Source organism: Clupea harengus, chromosome 9 (genome assembly GCF_900700415.2).
Source record: "Clupea harengus chromosome 9, Ch_v2.0.2, whole genome shotgun sequence".
Lineage (NCBI taxonomy): Eukaryota > Metazoa > Chordata > Actinopteri > Clupeiformes > Clupeidae > Clupea > Clupea harengus.
This window is the reverse complement of record NC_045160.1, coordinates 5,655,583-5,673,498: the sequence shown is the minus strand read 5'-3', so window position 1 is coordinate 5,673,498 and position 17,916 is coordinate 5,655,583. Positions and strand designations below refer to the sequence as shown.

Below are 17,916 nucleotides of genomic sequence, written 5' to 3'. Positions count from 1 at the left end.
CAAAGGGGTGGTATACACAATATACTGGTGTAGTTACACTGTGTTACCCGAAAATCATATGACATGACGGTATATAAAATACACAGAAGAAAGGTAAGCAAAGTACAGAGCATTTTTATGATAATAACTATTATAATCACATCATATGTTAGTAGTTTCTAAGTATTGTAATTATATTATATGATGTCATGTTAATGCATGCATGTGCTTTACAACTGTTGAAAATTTTGCATGATTTTCTGTCCTACACAAGAGCTGCAGAGATGAATGGGTCTTCCATCACTGGCACTTTGATCCTCACAGTGTACAAGGACATGAATTCAGACAAAAATTTGTTTTTTATTGTAGTTTTTCTTATTTACATTGCATCTATATTAACCAATATAACCCTCATGCTTTTAATTTACTTGGACACATCCTTGCATAAGCCAATGTATATATTTCTCTTTAGCTTAATTGTAAATGGTCTGATTGGAAGTACAGCTGTTTGGCCAAAGGTGATGGTCATCTTTTAACAGGTATGAATACAACCTCATATGCTGGGTGTCTCATTCAGATTTTTCTCACCGCAACCTACGGGATTTGTAATTTCACAGTGCTAACAGTAATGGCTTATGACAGATTTGTGTCCATCTTTAAGCCTCTGCAGTATCACACCATCATGACCCCACAGAAAGTAAGACAGCTGTTGTTGGCTGCAAACCTTGTGCCTGTAGTTTGTGTACTTGGTCAGGTTTTCTTTACTTCTCAGTTGCACCTGTGCAAAAACACTCTTCATAGGATATTTTGTGATAATTTATCTCTTTCTAGCCTGTCCTGTGGTGAAAGTATTCAGAGTCGAGTGACCAACCTGTATGGAATATGTATTATTATTGCTCTTATAACCCTCCCCCTGTTTCTTGTTTTGTTGTCATATGTTAAAATTATAGTGTTCATTTTAAAGGCCTCTGGAAATACTGGAAAGAAAGCATTTGAAACCTGCTCTCCACACATGATTGTTTTTATCAATTTCTCAATGGGCACACTGTTCTCTGTCATTTATAATCGCCTCAACCCTTATTTACCTGGCGAGGCTAATGTACTTATATCGATTAACTACATCCTTGTTCCCCCCCTATTGCATCCAATTATATATGGAATAAAAAATAAGGAAATTAGAAACAGCCTCTCAAAAATGTGGAAAAGGAAAATCTGGACCATTTGAGTTTCAATCTCTCATGTTGTTTCTTCATCAAGATTTTCATTATGTGTGTGTTTAAGCTGACAATGAAGCAAATCAGGTGTGTCAGAAAATTAGGAATGTTTTGAGAAAAAAAACCTTATGTACTTGTATAGCTAGTCTAGGATTGTCTTTTAATGTGAAACTACTTAGGACTGCACTGTATTTAACAATGTCATGATGCTGGGATTATAATGCGAGGCCCTGTTTGGTGTAATTTCTCATATGTATAGAGGATTGCATTGAGTCATGGTAAGAAGTAAATGCATTTGTGTAATTGTGTTTCGATGTTGTCAGTAAAATTGAAAACATTTTCATCAGTATGTGTTTACTTGCAGAGAATACCACATTTCTGTACATCCTTTGGCCTTCACTGTAATACTCTGCTATGGTGTAAACAAATGCCAAAATGAGTCTAACTAGGCTTTACAATGACATTTTTGATAGCTGTTTATTCACAAGTTTTTGTCAAAGGAATATATGAAGCTTTAACTACTCTTTGCGTACAAAGCAGTGTCCATAGTTGATCTTTCCCAGTACCACACCATACTGTAATATATGTAATATACATAACATATATAGCAAGCTAATTTAAAAGGCTTTAGGTCATGCTGCTCAAATGTTAGCCAGTGCTACCATATAGGCCCCAAGGACACTACAGATCTGAGTTGGCATGAGGCATGTTGTCATAAGTTACTTTCTGAAGGGACAGACTGAGTCTTGGAACAACCTCCCTGGATATGTCCATGATTCGGACTCATTCCAAATCCTTGACTGACTCAAAATGTAACTTCCTCTAAGACCCACCAAGAATTTCAGCATGGCCAAGTCCTTTTATCCCCCTTCTTTTATCCCCATCTTCTGGAGGTGTACGTGTGGTAGAGTGACTGCACAGTGTTTAGGTCTCTCTGAGGCTTGCTCTACAGCCCTGTGAAGCCCCACTTAAAGCCAAGGTATGGCTCAAATAGTTTTAAATCACAGGCCAGTCAACTGAATGACACACAGAGATGCAGGATTTCCCCAAATGCATATAGTTTATTTCAAATAAAAATATATAGAAAAAGAACAATATTCACAGATGCACTGATACTGGTATGATGGTACAAGTCTTCGAGGGGCTAAGCATCTATGGCCTGCTGAGTTTAACCACCAAAGGAAAACTACACATAAGCACAACAAATTAGAAGATCCCCAACCCAAAATCAGACTATAAATAAATCAGGGATTTCACATGGATCAAAATCAAATTACACACACACCTAACTCAAACCTTGGGTGTAAATCCAATCATCAAAACTATAGTATCGAAGGCAGGGGAACTCAGCATGACCCTAGCACTCTCGTCACTCAGGGGCTATGACAAGAATAAATTAACCTAAATTAAAACTGATCTAACAGAGTGATTGGTCAGACAGGTCAGTGCATCACAATTATAAAAGCAAGACACATTTAATAATATTCAATATAATCACTTAATATATTAATATAATCACTCTCACATTTAAAGCAACAAATTATTTGGTCTTACGTCAACGAATGCCTAAGATTTCTCTTTACAGGCCGCTCACTCATTCTGTTGGATCCTTCAACGTTGACGGATCCCAATTTACTTTGAATGGGGCAAAGTCATCCGTTGCCAAATCCGTCATCTGTTGCTGAATCCGTTAGCCGTTGCCGAATCCATCATCTGTTCCGTCGCGTTGCTTGGGCCGAAAGTTGAGGAAAGTTGAACTTTTCGAGAGGCAACGCATGCATCAGCCAATCAAATCGCATTTATGCAAATATACTTCATAGATGGTCATATTTCTAGATAAAATTACTTTGTTTGACTCTTTTTGCTTAGATTTTTTTAAAGTTACAGAGAAAAAGACTACAATGTAAAAAACCCATTATTGTAACTGAAGAATACGTCTGAGGGGATTATCACGGTTGGTAACAATCCTGTATTTTACGACCAAAGTTTGTACTCATACTGGGACACAAACCGAAGGAATCATGCCTTGAGAGCAGTTGGGGAATCTGATATGAATTCCTCAGGCGGTGGAGTTAGCTGGCATGCTATTGCATAAAAATAGTGTGGCCATAAATCGTGTTTTGTCATATTAATTCGGTAACTTACTACAGTAGTTGGTAGAAACCAGTTATGTAAGGTGACATTGAGGAATAATCTATTAAATGCTTGTCATTCCAGAATTGTTTTTATTTCATTTACATTTTTACATTTCAATAGAGGAACTATGCAAGAAAAGCTGGAAGTCTTTGAGGGACAGATTTAAGAAGGAGAAGAACAGAGAGAAAGAGGCAAAAAGAAGTGGGGCAGGATTGTCAGGGTATCAACCATGGCGTTTCACGGCAGTGAAGGGGTTTTCAACCCCATTCATTACTGACCGCGTAACAGCCAGCTACGTTCCCCGGCACACTCCACCCACATCCCCCTACACCCCTCCTCTCCCTCGAACCCCCAGCCCTGTGCCAGAGAAGGAAGAGGTCAGTCTGGACAGCAGCCAGCAAGCCTCTCCAAGTGTAGGCAGACGTGGTGAGGACGAGACAGAGCAGGAGGAAAGGTGAGACCCTGACAGGGGGAGAAAGAGAAGAGGAAGGAAAAGGGAAATGACAGAATTTGGGCTGCTATCAGTCATTAGGCGTTCAGCACATCCACTTCCACCTCCACCTCAATCACCAACGGAGGATGAGGATGAAATGTTTTTCTGCCGCCTCTTGCCCAACATGCAGACGCTTTCAGTGGCAAAGAGGGCAAGGGTGAGGTTCAGAGTGCACCACCTGGTGTTTGAGGCTGAACAGGAGGCTGAGCAGGTGGCTCAACAGGAACATCTGTAATTTAAAACTTTCTACACATACTGACCTACACTAATTATCTTTTTACACTCACCACTCGCTACACTACATAATTGTAAGTACAATTTGTGTTTGTATTTTAAGTAATGAAAAGTTAATGAAGTTAAGTTAAGTTAAAACTAAAGTAAATCAAGTTTTTATTACTAAATAAAGTTATTAACAGTATCTTATGGCTAACCTGTCTTCACTTGTTCATGTAGAACAGTAGTATGATGGTGTTATATTGTGGTATTTCCACAAACATAATCACATGAATGCTTACCTATGAATGACATTGAAGTCAGTACTAGTTGTCACTTTAGCTGTAGCTTTGGTGCAAACTACACCACATTCCGCCGCCCGCCATGGTACTCCACTCTCCTCATTGAAGTAGGAGCAGTAGGTCTCCCTGATTGGATGGCTCTATGGCTGGCGTTATGGAGCCCAATGAGGCGGACTCCGCTCCACGCATGCCTGGCATCCTCCTTCCCAGATATTTCATCCTGAGGAAGTTGTGCAAAACACATGTCGCCTCCACACACACCTCTGCTACCTCAGGGCTGGTCCCGATGACACGCCGGTACATTCTCCACTGAGAAGCGAGGATGCCAAAAGCGCACTCAATCACCAACCTAGCCCGGCTGAGTCGGTAGTTGAACACCCTCCTCTCAAGTGGGACATGGTGTCCAGGGAATGGACGCAGCAGGTTTGTCATCAGTGGAAAACCTGCATCCCCCACAAATGTATAGGGGAGTGGCCACCACGGCTCTGATCCTGGGATGGCAGTGGCAGGTGGTATTCCCAGAGTGCCATCTCTGAGGCCTTCTGCAAATGCAGCGTATTGGAGGGTCCCACTGTCACTGGTCCTTCTGTAGCCCCCAACATCCACTACCCTGAAGAGGTAGTGGGCATCGACTACAGCCAGAAGAACCGATGTGTAGGATGACTTGTAGTTAAAGAAGAGGGACCCGGAATTCCGTGGACTCTGAATGACCACATGCTTGCTATAAACTGCGCCGAGACAGTTGGGAAAGTTCCACCGCTCCTGGAATTGCGCAGCAATGGCCCTCCAGTCCTCCACTTTGGAAACTGGCATGGTCTCCTCCACTATGACTGTTGCGTTGCAAAAGGCACCCCCCGATACGCTAGACACGGCCTCTGTCATCCGTCAAGCAACGCATGCCGCCTGAATTCAGCGTTAGCCAGGTACGAACCACTAATGTAGAATAAGTACGTTTAGCATGAGCAGCTAATCAAAAGTCTGCTCGCCAACTCTGCAACGGGAACAAGCCAGCAAAGCATGAAATCGGCCACAGGTTATATTCCTCTTGTTAACAAAGGTCAATACTTCATCATATGAGGGCTGTCTTGTTCAGTTTTTTGATTGGGAAGCTATGGATGTAACTACACAGTGCTAACAATGATGGCTTACAACAGATTTGTCTTCATTTTTTCAATACCACACTGTTAGATTTAGGTGGTGTGCATAACTTCACATAACTTCACATTGTACACGTTCTGTGTAAACAACCCCCAAAGGTTAGTTTGCATAGCACCAGGTCACAGCCATCGAGGTGGCCACTGGCCTTTTGTCTATGTTGATGAGCCATCAGACATGGTTCCTGGCTTTTGTGTGTCTTGGAGCTAGAAACATTAGCTGGCTTTTGTCTACAGCCACGACAGGATGGTCGAGGCCACAAGGCATTAGCATCTATATGGCCATACCTGACTATGGCCCTTGGTCAAACTAGGCTTACCCCCTGACCTCCAGACACACCCATTCACTCCCCTTCACACATATGTTAATTCTACAATATATATGTATGTACATCTCTGTAATGTTTGAAAAAGATGAAGCAAGGAGACCAAGCTGTGAGCAGACGTGCCTAGCGCATGCTCGTGCTGCGCCGAGCTGTCTTCTACAAGTCTGTTATTCCTGAACAAACTAACTTGAACCAAGCGTGGGCATCCGACAAATTCGACGGAGGACAGCGAGATCTTTTATGACACCACAGAAAGTAAGACAGCTGTTGTTAGCAGAAAACGTTATCCCAGCAGCTTTGGTATGTGGCCAAATATTCCTGACTTTTTAGATCCCCTTCTGCAAATACAAACTGCATAGGTTATTTTGTGATAATTTGGCTATATTTAGCCTTACATGTGGTGATACTATTCAGTAAAGTAAGTTACCTGTATGGTTTAAGTGATGTGGGGATACTATTCAGAGTAAAATCAGTAACCTGTGTGGTTTATGTGAAGTTGTGATTCTATTCTAACCTGTATGGTTTAGGTGGCAGTATGGTTTTGTATCATTCCATGTACTTTTTGTTTGTTGTCAAAATCCTAAAATGAACCTTATTAATTAAATATGTATCATTGGTCAAAGTCTTGATAAGAGAGTTGCTCAGGGGGACCTGCTTTGGTTGCTAGGTACACTGTTAACGTGGCTGGCAGAAAAACTTATAAAAGTAGAGGTAGGACATAGAAACGAGGACATGAGCCAAGAGCGTTTCTTTAAGAAGGGGTGGTTGTCATACACAATATACTGGTGTAGTTACACTGTTATTTGAAAGTCATATGACATGACGGTATATAAAAGACATAGAAGAAAGGTAAGCAAAGTACAATATTTTTATGATTATAATTATTATGATCATGTTAATAATAACCAAAAATATTATTAAAATCATATTATATGATGAATGTAAAAACAGTGCTTTACAACTAGTGCTTTACAAATGTTGCATGTTTTTCTGTCCTAGACAAGAGCTTCAGAGATGAATGGGTCTTCCATCACTGTCACTTTCATCCTCACAGTGTACAAGGACATGAATTCAGACAAAAATGTGTTTTTCATTGTAGTTTTTCTTATTTACATTGCATCTATATTTACCAATATAACCCTCATGCTTTTAATTTACTTGGACACATCCTTGCATAAGCCAATGTATATGTTTCTCTTTAGCTTAATTGTAAATGGTCTGATTGGAAGTACAGCTGTTTGGCCAAAGGTGATGGTCATCCTTTTAACAGGTATGAATACAACCTCATATGCTGGGTGTCTTATTCAGATTTTTCTCACCGCAACCTACGGGGCTTGTAATTTCACAGTGCTGACAGTGATGGCTTATGACAGATTTGTGTCCATATTTAATCCTTTGAAGTATCACACCATCATGACCCCACAGAAAGTAAGACAGCTGTTGTTGGCTGCAAACCTTGTACCTGTAGTTTGTGTACTTGGTCAGGTATTCCTTACTTCTCAGTTGCCGCTGTGCAAAAACACTCTTCATAGGATATTCTGTGATAATTTATCTCTTTCTAGCCTGTCCTGTGGTGAAAGCATTCAAAGTCGAATGACCAACCTGTATGGAATATGTCTCATCATTGCTCTTTTAATCCTCCCCCTGCTTCTTGTTTTGTTGTCATATGTTAAAATTATAGTGTTCATTTTAAAGGCCTCTGGAAATATTGGAAAGAAAGCATTTGAAACCTGCTCTCCACACATAATTATTTTTGTCAATTTTTCAACAGCCTCACTGTTCTGTGTCATTTATAATCGGATCAGTCCTTATTTACCTGGCGAGGCTAACATACTTCAATCAATTAACTACCTCCTTGTTCCCCCACTGTTGCATCCAATTATATATGGAATAAAAAATCAGGACATTAGAAAGAGCCTCTCAAAAATTTGGAAAAGAAAAATCTGGACCATTTGAGTGTCAATCTCTCATATTGTTGCTTCATCAGTATTTTCATTATGTGTGTGTTTAAGGTGAATATGAAGCAAATCAGGTGTGTCAAAGAATTAGGAATGTTTAATTTAGTCTATGATTGTATTTTAATGTTAAACTATTTAGGACTAGACTGTATTTAACAATGTCATAATGCTGGGATTATGATGCGATACTGTGATTGCTATCAGGCCCTGTTTGGTGTAATTTCTCATATGTATAGAGGATTGCATTGAGTCATGGTAAGAAATAAATGAATATGTATTAATTGTGGTTCGCTCTTGTCATTACAACTTCATTTCAATTACATTACAATGTCACTAAATGCAATAATGAATAAAAAAAATCATTTGCAACTCATTATTTTTGTAAAGGCAACAATGGCTTCACTGTAATACTCTGCTATAGTGTAAACAAAAGACAACATTAGTCTAACTAGGCTTTACCATGACATTTTTTAGACCTCAGGTTATGTTCCTCCTGTTGACAGAGGTCAATACTTCATCATATGAGGGCTGTCTTGTTCAGTTTTTTTTCTATTGGGAAGCTATGGAGGTTGACAGATTTGTCTCCCTGTTAAAGCTTTTGTTGTACCATGCCATCATGACCCCACAGAAACTAAAAGAGCTGTTGTTAGTATCAAACTTCATCCCACCAGCTTTGGTATTTGGTCAGATATTACTGACTTTTCATATCCCCTTCCGCAAATTTACAGTGCATAGGTTATGTTGTGAAAATTTTTCTCTTTCTAGCCTGTCATATAATTACAACAACGACCTGCTTTCTTCCAGTAGGCTGATGCGGTAGGTGATGTTTACTTTGTTTTAGTTTACAGTCTGAGGGCTTTATTTCGTTTTTTTCCTTCTGTGCCCTCTGTGCATTAAGTTCTTTTTTGTGTCCCATGTGGCCCTTTTCCACGAGCTATTCACACCAAGGCACAGGCCACTGTCACTTCAGATGTTTTCATTCTCCTAAATAATCACTCAATTACACAGAGGTGCAACAGCCTGAGTGCAAACAAGATGAGAACATATAAAGGGGTGGCCTGAATCGAATCTATTAATGAGATTAATTTGCGCGGCCACACTCATGATGTGAACGTTAAAGAACAACATGAATTCTTATAAAAGAAAAAATTGTGAGGTAGGTACACCACAAATTAACTGTGCTGTATGTAATCATTTATGAAAAGTATCAAATGCATAAAAGTCTTGTTGTATTATTATAACTGAATGCATACCTGCACAATATATTTTTTCAGCCTCCTCACACATTTGCATTACAGGATGAACAGCTGAACTTTCTCTTTGAATTTTCATATTTGATATTTTGGTCAAATACATGGACTACGGATGTCTGTAATTTCAATGACAGATTATTTGTATTGTGTTAACTGTAAAAACATTCCCAGTGATGGAACATGTGTCCTCTCTTTCAGGGATCAGTGATGAAAATGAATGACTCTTCCATCAGGGACACTTTGGTTTTTACTGTCTATAAGGAGAAGGGCTCAAACAAAAATGCATTCTTTACTGTTGTTTTCATAATATATCTTGCATCTGTAGTAGTCAATGTTTCCCTAATGTTGTTACTTTACCTGGACACTTCCCTCCATAAGCCAATGTACATATTTTTATTTTGCTTACTTTTAAATGGGATTATTGGAAGTACCGCTGTTTGGCCACGGGTTATGTTCCTCCTGTTAACAGAGGTCAATACCACATCATATGAGGGCTGTCTTGTTCAGTTATTTCTAATGGGAAGCTATGGAAGTTGTAACTACACAGTGCTAACAGTGATGGCTTATGACAGATTTGTGTCCATATTTAATCCCCTGCAGTATCACACCATCATGACCCCACAGAAAGTAAGACAGCTGTTGTTGGCTGCTGACCTTGTGCCTGTAGTTTGTGTACTTGGTCAGGTATTCTTTATTTCTCAGTTGCACTTCTGCAAAAACACTCTTCATAGAATATTTTGTGATAGTTTATCTCTTTCTAGCCTGTCCTGTGGTGACAGCATTCAGAGTCGAGTGACCAACCTGTATGGAATATGTTTTATTATTGCGCTTGTAATCCTCCCCCTGTTTCTTGTTTTGTTGTCATATGTTAAAATTATAGTGTTCATTTTAAAGACCTCTGGAAATACTGGAAAGAAAGCTTTTGAAACCTGCTCTCCACACATGATTGTTTTTATCAATTTCTCAATGGCCACACTTTTCTCTGTCATTTATAATCGCATCAACCCTTATTTACCTGGCGAGGCTAATGTAATTCTATCGATTAACTACATCCTTGTTCCCCCCCTATTGCATCCAATTATATATGGAATAAAAAATCAGGAAATTAGAAACAGCCTTTTAAAAATGTGGAAAAGAAAAATCTGGACCATTTGAGTGTCAATCTCTCATGTTGTTTCTTCATCAAGATTTTCATTATGTGTGTGTTTAAGCTGATAATGAAGCAAATCAGGTATGTCAGAAAATTAGGAAAGTTTTGAGAAAAAAATCCTTATGTACTTGCATAGCTTTAATTTAGTATAGAATTGTCTTTTAATGTGAAACTATTTAGGACTAGACTGTATTTAACAATGTCATGATGCTGGGATTATGATGTGATACTGTGATTACTATCAGGCCCTGTTTGGTGTCATTTCTCATATGTATAGAGGATTGCATTGAGTCATGGTAAGAAATAAATGAATATGTGTAATTATGTTTTGCTGTTGTCAGTAAAATATACAAAAATGCAAGAATTAATGAAAAAAAGCTTTTGCAACACAGATTTGTTTTTGGCAAGAGTCATTTGTCCATGTTTACTTGTAGAGAATGGTGCAAATAATCCTATGCTGTGAACAAATAGGCTTTACCATGACGTTTTTTATAGTCACTTATTCACAAGTTTTTGTCAAAGGAATCTATGAAGCTTTAACTTCTCTTTGCGAACAAAGCAGGACAGACTTGTGTCCATATTTGATCTTTCCCAGTACCACACCATACTGATCCCACAAAAAATATACATAACATATATAGCAAGTTAATTTAAAAGGCTTTAGGTCATGCTGTTCAAATGTTACTGTATAGGCCCCAAGCACACTACAGACCTTAGCTGGCATGAGACATGTTGTCATAAGTTACTTTCTGAAGGGACAGGATGAGTCCATGATTCAGACGCAAATGAAGAGTCCACTGGGGATTGTTTCCAATCATTGCAGCCTAATAGTGTACTTCGGGTTAACTTGGAAACCATTGGACCAGTCTTTAACCAATCGGCATTGACCACAATAGGATTGCTATACTTCCTAGTTCGCCACCATGGTGCAAACTGATATACCGTAAATCCTCAAATAGTGGCCAGGGCTTTTATTTACTTAGGCTGCACAGCGCACCGGCCTGTATTTGGGGCAGGCTTGTATTACAGGCAGGCCTTTATTTCTTACGGCTCTTCAGAATGTTCAAAAAAGTTCCGTTGATTTGAATGGGGCACCCCAACGTTAGCAGGTCTGTCATTTCTTGATATTCACCACTGCGAAAAGTTAATGACCGCTGTCATTGCCAATTCTAATTCACATCTTTCATATCATCACAAGAAGTCCGGTCATTTAACGTAGGGGAAAGTCATTGTAACTTGAAGTCAGCAAGTAATGGGTTGCTACGCAACACCTGGAACGTTAAAGTTCTATTAGCCTGAAGAACATATTTTTCTTAGCGGAAATCAGAAACGGTAACAAAATCATTAAATAGAGGTATTTTGGAGGAATGTCTTCTATCGTTTAGGCAAGTAACTGTATAATAACACATTCGCCTTGTAGGCTGAACCATTTTTTTTTTTTATTGCAAACAGCCATGAAATTAGCCAACATGAGGAGAACATGTATTTATGAAATGCATTCAATTCAATTATAGATGTCTGCTTTGTGCTGATGGACTGATTCTGGTAGGCTACTGTAAAATATTGTAACGTGCCGGCATAGTCTCCCCATAATGCCGTGCGGCGGGCGCATACTTTCCTCTATGTGATGCACTAGCGCTCAACTATATTCCTTAACAATGTTCCTTATGTAGCACTCCCTTCGCTACTTTAAGTGATTAGCTAAGGGAGAATAGCTTAAAGTTCGTGTATCTCTTTTTAATATTATGGGTCCCTGTTCCCTTGTGAATATAAATAAAACCCAACACAATGGCTTTATCTAGCGAATTATTATTCTCAATGGCAAATAGTTATTCACAGCTTAACAAACCATTAATGGTATCACATAGTTAGAAAACTGATTCACCATACATATTTACATATTTACAAACTCATAGTTGCCGACAAAAGGTCGCTTTCAAACTCAATATCCACATTAGGACAAACAAAAGCAAAACCAGTTAACAAACAAAACATGTAACAGTCACACAATGCTAACACTAACCTGGTAAGCGATTAGCCTACCTGCTAGCTAGCATGCAATCGGTACCGACAAACACAATGTCCTCAACGTTACCGTAGCCGGGAAACCCTCCTCCTAACCCCCAAACGTAGCAGGCCTGGATCTCGTGGCTAGGGTACGTTGTGGCCCAAAAACGTACTGACCGCTTCACTCTCCTGAGCAGCAAAAGAAAACATGAATCTTCCCTGACCAGTATGCAGTTCACTCCGGTCAGTATGTTTGCTGAAACTCTCTGTTCAGTATGGTCGCTGAAACTCTCCATTTACCGTCAGTGTCCCGTCATAGATTGTTTAGCCAACAACTGTACAGTCCACACAACGAACGCGAAGTCCTCTCGAGAAAGCATGTTGCCTTCCTTGTCCTCCTCGTCATACCTGGGGTTTCCTCCTAGTCATACCTGGGGTTTCCTCCTCGTCATACCTGGGGTTTCCCTCTCGTCATACCTGGGGTTTCCTCTTCTCAGGATTCCAGACTCTCACTCTTTATGCAGATCCTCCACCAATCAGAACTCACGGAGATAACTAATTGATTAGTGCAGTAGTCGTAATTACATACAGAAAGAAAAACATATCCACAGCAGCAATGGAAATAATAAAACACACAACAGGTATCAGGAAAATAAATATCTTATAAAAAGTAACATATGTATTTTTTAACCCTGTTACACTTACATGTCGTTGTTCTGTGTTGGGACTGAGTTTATACAGGTGTGTGACGGTAGCACAGTCTCTTCGTGATAACTTGTACCAGGGCATAAAGCCCGTGCCATTTCGACATTGTGTTGTGCTTAGTGTTTATTAAAAAGCCATAACAAATATTCCACACTTCCGTGATTTGCTACAATATGCTATCGGTACCTTTTTTTTACTCCCGGCTTGTATTCGGGGCCCGCCCTTTATTTGTCCGTATCGACAACGCCCCCGGCTACTATCTGAAGCCCGGCCTCTAATTGAATCCCGGTCTTTATTTGAGGATTTACGGTATTAGGCTTTTCCCAAACCCTGTTGGTTGTAAGGCAACAATGTATTGGCCCTTGAGAAATACACATTCATCTTGCTACTACTGTTTGTGGCCTTTTTTTTTGTTGTAAAAGATACAAAAAATAGTAAAGACGTGCCAATGAATGTGAAAGTACCAAAAAAGCAGCTGCAATTGGATTTTTGAAGCTTAGCTAAGAAAAATAAATGTAATTGATATGGACTGCAATCTTAGATAGAACGTGACTAAAATATAAAATGTGTGAGTGAGTGTTTGAATTGAGTTCAGCTCTTACTATCCTGTAGTTTTTTTTTATTAATACCATGGTTCAACAAATAATGTAAAGGTTAAATAATAATCCACTTAAACTGAGAAATTAACAAAAAATATTCCACTATTCCACAAGGATAGGTTGATAAATTAACAAAAATAAATACATAAATAAAGCATTTGAAACGTATCCCACTCTTCAACAAAGAGGCATATTGAACTAATGTTTACAGTTCAACTCACAGTACAGTATACAGTTACATTGCGAATAGCACCAACAGCATCTACAGCATCAGTAACCGCCTAAGCAGTGCACTGATTTCAGCCACTTTATCTATAACTGTGTCGTTGCTTATAGACATGAGGATTTCCTTCTCTGTGCACATTAACATGAAAGCTTCCAAGTTGTCCTGACTCAATGAGCTTCGTAGCCTATTCTTCACAATTTTAAGGTTGAGAAGCTTCTCTCACATGCAACCTGTGTGATGGACAAAGTCAACAGAAACGTATATGCTAACCCAATAACATGATAAGCATTTGTGAGGAGGTTGTACTGTGAGAGTATTAAATGAACACAAATGGCAGTTTTTGCAGGAGGAACAGGTCCTGCTTTCAAGCTCCATCTCTGGTAATATTTTGCTTGCGAATAGGTTGACAACGCTACAACGATATTAACCAACGCTACAACGTTAGCCGAATAGTTACGTTGCTAATCATTAGGCCTATGTCTCTCTTTACCAGTTGCCACTTGTGTCTGTCCTCTTGAAAATAAATCGGTAAGCTTGGCACATTTGGCAGCATCCTCCTCCAATGCCTTTCTTTTTTTCAACCTGGCTTTTTCAGCCCCTCCTGGCCTCTTCCTCCCATCCATCCTCCCTGACGCGTATCGTTGCGGTAGGGCCGGCCCAGCTTTCAGTAGTCTATCTGAGAAAACTTTTTGGAAAAGACGGGCTATGGACCCAACCAACTCTATTTGGGAGGGGAGAACTCCCTCGCATGGTAGGCTACAACCCATGCAGAGGCTGCGGTGTCAGAATGCGGAACGTGCGTAGCCTACTTTAAGAGAAGATGGACTAACGTGACAAATGTCAAAAAATGTAATTCTCGACCGGCCCAGAAGTGAAGCAGCCCACCGGGAACTCTCCCGATTACCCACCCCGGGCCTGCCTTTTAGTATGATATCATTGTTTCAAGGATGGGTTGATTCGCAGCCATCTGTGAATTTCATCAGAACAAAAAAATATTTTAAACATTGTTTGATGGGTTCATGTATGATTTGTCTTTAGAGTTATTCCTTCCCTTAAAGGGCAGGCAAGGGGCTTGTCACAGGTTCAGTTTTTGTGGTTTACACTGTCTGGAGTCAGCCTTCCGTCCGCTGATTATCGAGGGATCCCCACGAGACGGCACCTCTCCACTCTCGGTTTTCACAATGACCGTGTACCTCGGTCCTCTGCCTACGAACTCTTCTCGGCAGCTCACGGCACTCCACCGAGATCCTGCAACAAAACAACAGCAAAGTCAGGGCGGGGGAACCAACGCACTCTCTCCTCTCTACCCCACTTATGAGGCTCATGCTCGCTATGTCTCCCAATCATTTTAGCTAACCAATCTTGCGTGAATCATTGTGTAATCAGTCAATTCAATTCAATTCAGCTGGTTTATTTACCCAAAGTGCTGGTCAATCTCCCAATCGCTCCACTTAATTCGTGATTGCCTATGAGCCCATTTTTACATGAGTGCCGGCTAGTGCGGCACCCCATTGCTTCCCTCACCTATGCTTCCCTCACATACAGTTCCTACTGCAAACTGCTCTTTACTCTAACGTACCCCCATGACACCCCTCCCTGTTAGATCACAGTCACGTCCTCGTGACTACATGTCCTGTTTAATGTTGCTTTATCTATACCTAATTGGAGGATTTCCCAAATTTGTTCGCGTTGACCTACGCAGTGTCCCTGCAGTTGTGATGGCATCTTCTCCTAAATCTATTTCTTGTCTACCCAGTCCTCCCATTTCTACAGAATGATGACCCACCCCAGTGTTGTACAGGTTCAGTGGCCCAAAAGGACTCGTGGACATGGACTCCCAACGGTCTGCTAATTTACCCCCATTACCCCGTCTAAAGGTTCTTATCAGAACACGTTCTCCTGGAACCAAGGGACCTAATTGCGTACCTTTTTGATATTTTCCATGCTGTGCAGCTGCTTGTGCAGCATGTGTTGAAACTTTTTGAAAAGCACCTACCAAATGCTTATGCCCTGCTTATCCTTAACCACCACCACCCCACGCTGAGGTAATTCAAGCTCACCCACTTTTACGTTCAGTAGGGCATAACCGAGATAAGGTATCTCTAATCCATTAACAGCTCGCAAGACTAACCACGAAGCATTTTTCACAGTTCCATTTTTACTGTTGGGGAGACTCCTGTAAAGGCTCTCTGGAATAAGAGTTACCGGAGAACCGGTGTCCATTAAACACTTGACAGTTACTCCATGCATATCAACTTCCACCCGTGGGCACGTGCCCACCACCTGGTTAAACTGAGCACTTTGTGAGCCTGCACTAGAAACTCCGGACACCTGACCCCTAGGGGCCGGAGCATCTAGTTTAAATCCACCTCTGAACGGGGGCAAAACCGGGCAATGTGCCCACTCAGCTGACAATGCATGCAAATGCTCATCTCCTCATTTCCTCCATATGATTTAGCCTCCCCTGCAGGTGAGAGGACTGGAGGCTGATTTCACTGCTGGCTGTCAATTATAAATCTCCCGCCCAGATTACACTTTCCTTTGTGATATTTACTTACTATTCCGCAGTTTCAACTAGGGCGTGGTAGTTAACTTGCAACTGAAGTCTGACCTCTGTGTATCTGAAAATGTACATCTGTCCCTCTTGCTGTTAGCTGAAATGTGAATATTAGAGAGATTACCAGAGGCTGCTTTAGTGTTAAAACAAACGTGTTGTTGTCTTTGAGCTAATTGAGCTATTGAGCTAACATAAGGTCATTGCACATGTAGTAAGTATACAGTGCTGATTCATGTTACCCTTGTCTGTCATGCGGAACGTGTGCAAATGAATAAACTGAAATTATATCAGTTGGTTGTCTGTGATTTCTTGCGATGCTGGACCATTTAAACTAGCTAACTGACTTACCATGGTTATTCGTCGATTTTGCTGAATTTCTGCAGCCCTTTGGTTAATACTCAGTTGCGTCCTGTACACAGGAATGCATTTTTTCCTGCCTGATAGTTAGTAATGCGCAGAGTCACTCTGCCAGATAAAGCATGAATAGGTCTCTCCCCCTCTTTCACATACAAAAAACAACATCAGATAGATAACACATTTTCATTCACACTCAGTCACATTCAGTCTGCCATAATGATAAAGTAAGGGGTGTTGTGTATTCCTACCAGACTGCTTTTAACTGGATGCTGTGGAGCAGGAACCTCTGCAAAAAGGTGTGTGATGTCTCATGCAAGTTAACCTGGCTAATCTATAGCGCAAACCTCTGCGACAGGTATAAAACATGGGAGGACTAATGCCAGTTAATGTGGCTATGCACTATCCTAGCAATCTCTAGCTTAGGAAACCATCATAACAGTTTGTAGTAGCTTGCGTGTGTAATATGAACTCATTTTAATATGAAGTGAAATTAACTTTTGTTAATATGATGCTGCACAGGCACCCAGAGGGTGTCTACCTTTTCCTATTATCATTTTATAAGTTCAATTGAGGAGACTATAACATAAGCTAGATAACTAGCTATCATTTCATGCAAATGTTTAATTTCTCAATATCAGCTCATCAATAAAAGGCAGTCCTGGGATTCAAATTATCACAATCACTTGCAGGTGATGTTAAATGGCTTCACATAGATATCAAAGTAATGTTAGCAAATGAGGGGTGAGCCCTTCTCGTGTTGGCCTTCTCAAACACGCTAATTTAATGGTTGCAAATCCTACTGCAAGCATTACCGTTCATGGTACTAGGTCGCCAGGATCAATTAACAATCAGACTCAAACATTAAGCGTCCATTCCCACACCACACCACACCACAACACTTAACAAATGCTAAAGAAAGTTGGTCTTCATTGTGAGTGGGAATGGGGTTTTTGTGTGTGTGTATGGATGCAGGTAAGGGGTGTAGGTTTTGTATTTTTGCTTGAAATGCCCATCCCTATGTCATACAACTTTTAAATGGCTAGTGCCACTAACACCACAACTGCATGACATGATGTAATATTTAATAAACTATGGTTAATACCGTATTATTATTAATACCGCAGGTCAATACCCGGGTTTGTTTTATAAAATTACATAAATTGCTGTAGTTCGGTTTATTTACGGTGCGGGTAATAGTCAGAAAAATATGGTAGAACACAATGCAGTGCAATGAGGGGTTTCCATCTACCATGTCATAATAGCCCCCTTCTGCACCCCCTGACGTCC

The 17,916-nt window shown here is 40.3% G+C and overlaps 3 protein-coding genes across 3 annotated transcripts; all 3 read left to right on the top strand.

Annotated features, from left to right (window-relative positions):
* The first annotated feature begins 263 nt into the window (after positions 1-263).
* Positions 264-1,204, top strand: LOC116221924 (olfactory receptor 10J1-like). The gene is given in 2 exon segments (XM_031574133.1): positions 264-501; positions 504-1,204. Coding segments are annotated over 2 exon segments (939 nt in total).
* A 5,627-nt stretch (positions 1,205-6,831) lies between these two features.
* Positions 6,832-7,773, top strand: LOC105910128 (olfactory receptor 2AT4-like). Its single transcript, XM_012838815.2, has one exon. The coding sequence runs from the start codon at positions 6,832-6,834 to the stop codon at positions 7,771-7,773; it is 942 nt and encodes a 313-aa protein (XP_012694269.2).
* A 1,458-nt stretch (positions 7,774-9,231) lies between these two features.
* On the top strand, positions 9,232-10,183 carry LOC105910127 (olfactory receptor 10A6-like). The gene has a single exon (XM_012838813.2). It carries the CDS (start codon positions 9,236-9,238, stop codon positions 10,181-10,183), a length of 948 nt encoding a protein of 315 aa, XP_012694267.2. The 5' UTR covers positions 9,232-9,235.
* The last annotated feature ends 7,733 nt before the right edge of the window (positions 10,184-17,916 follow it).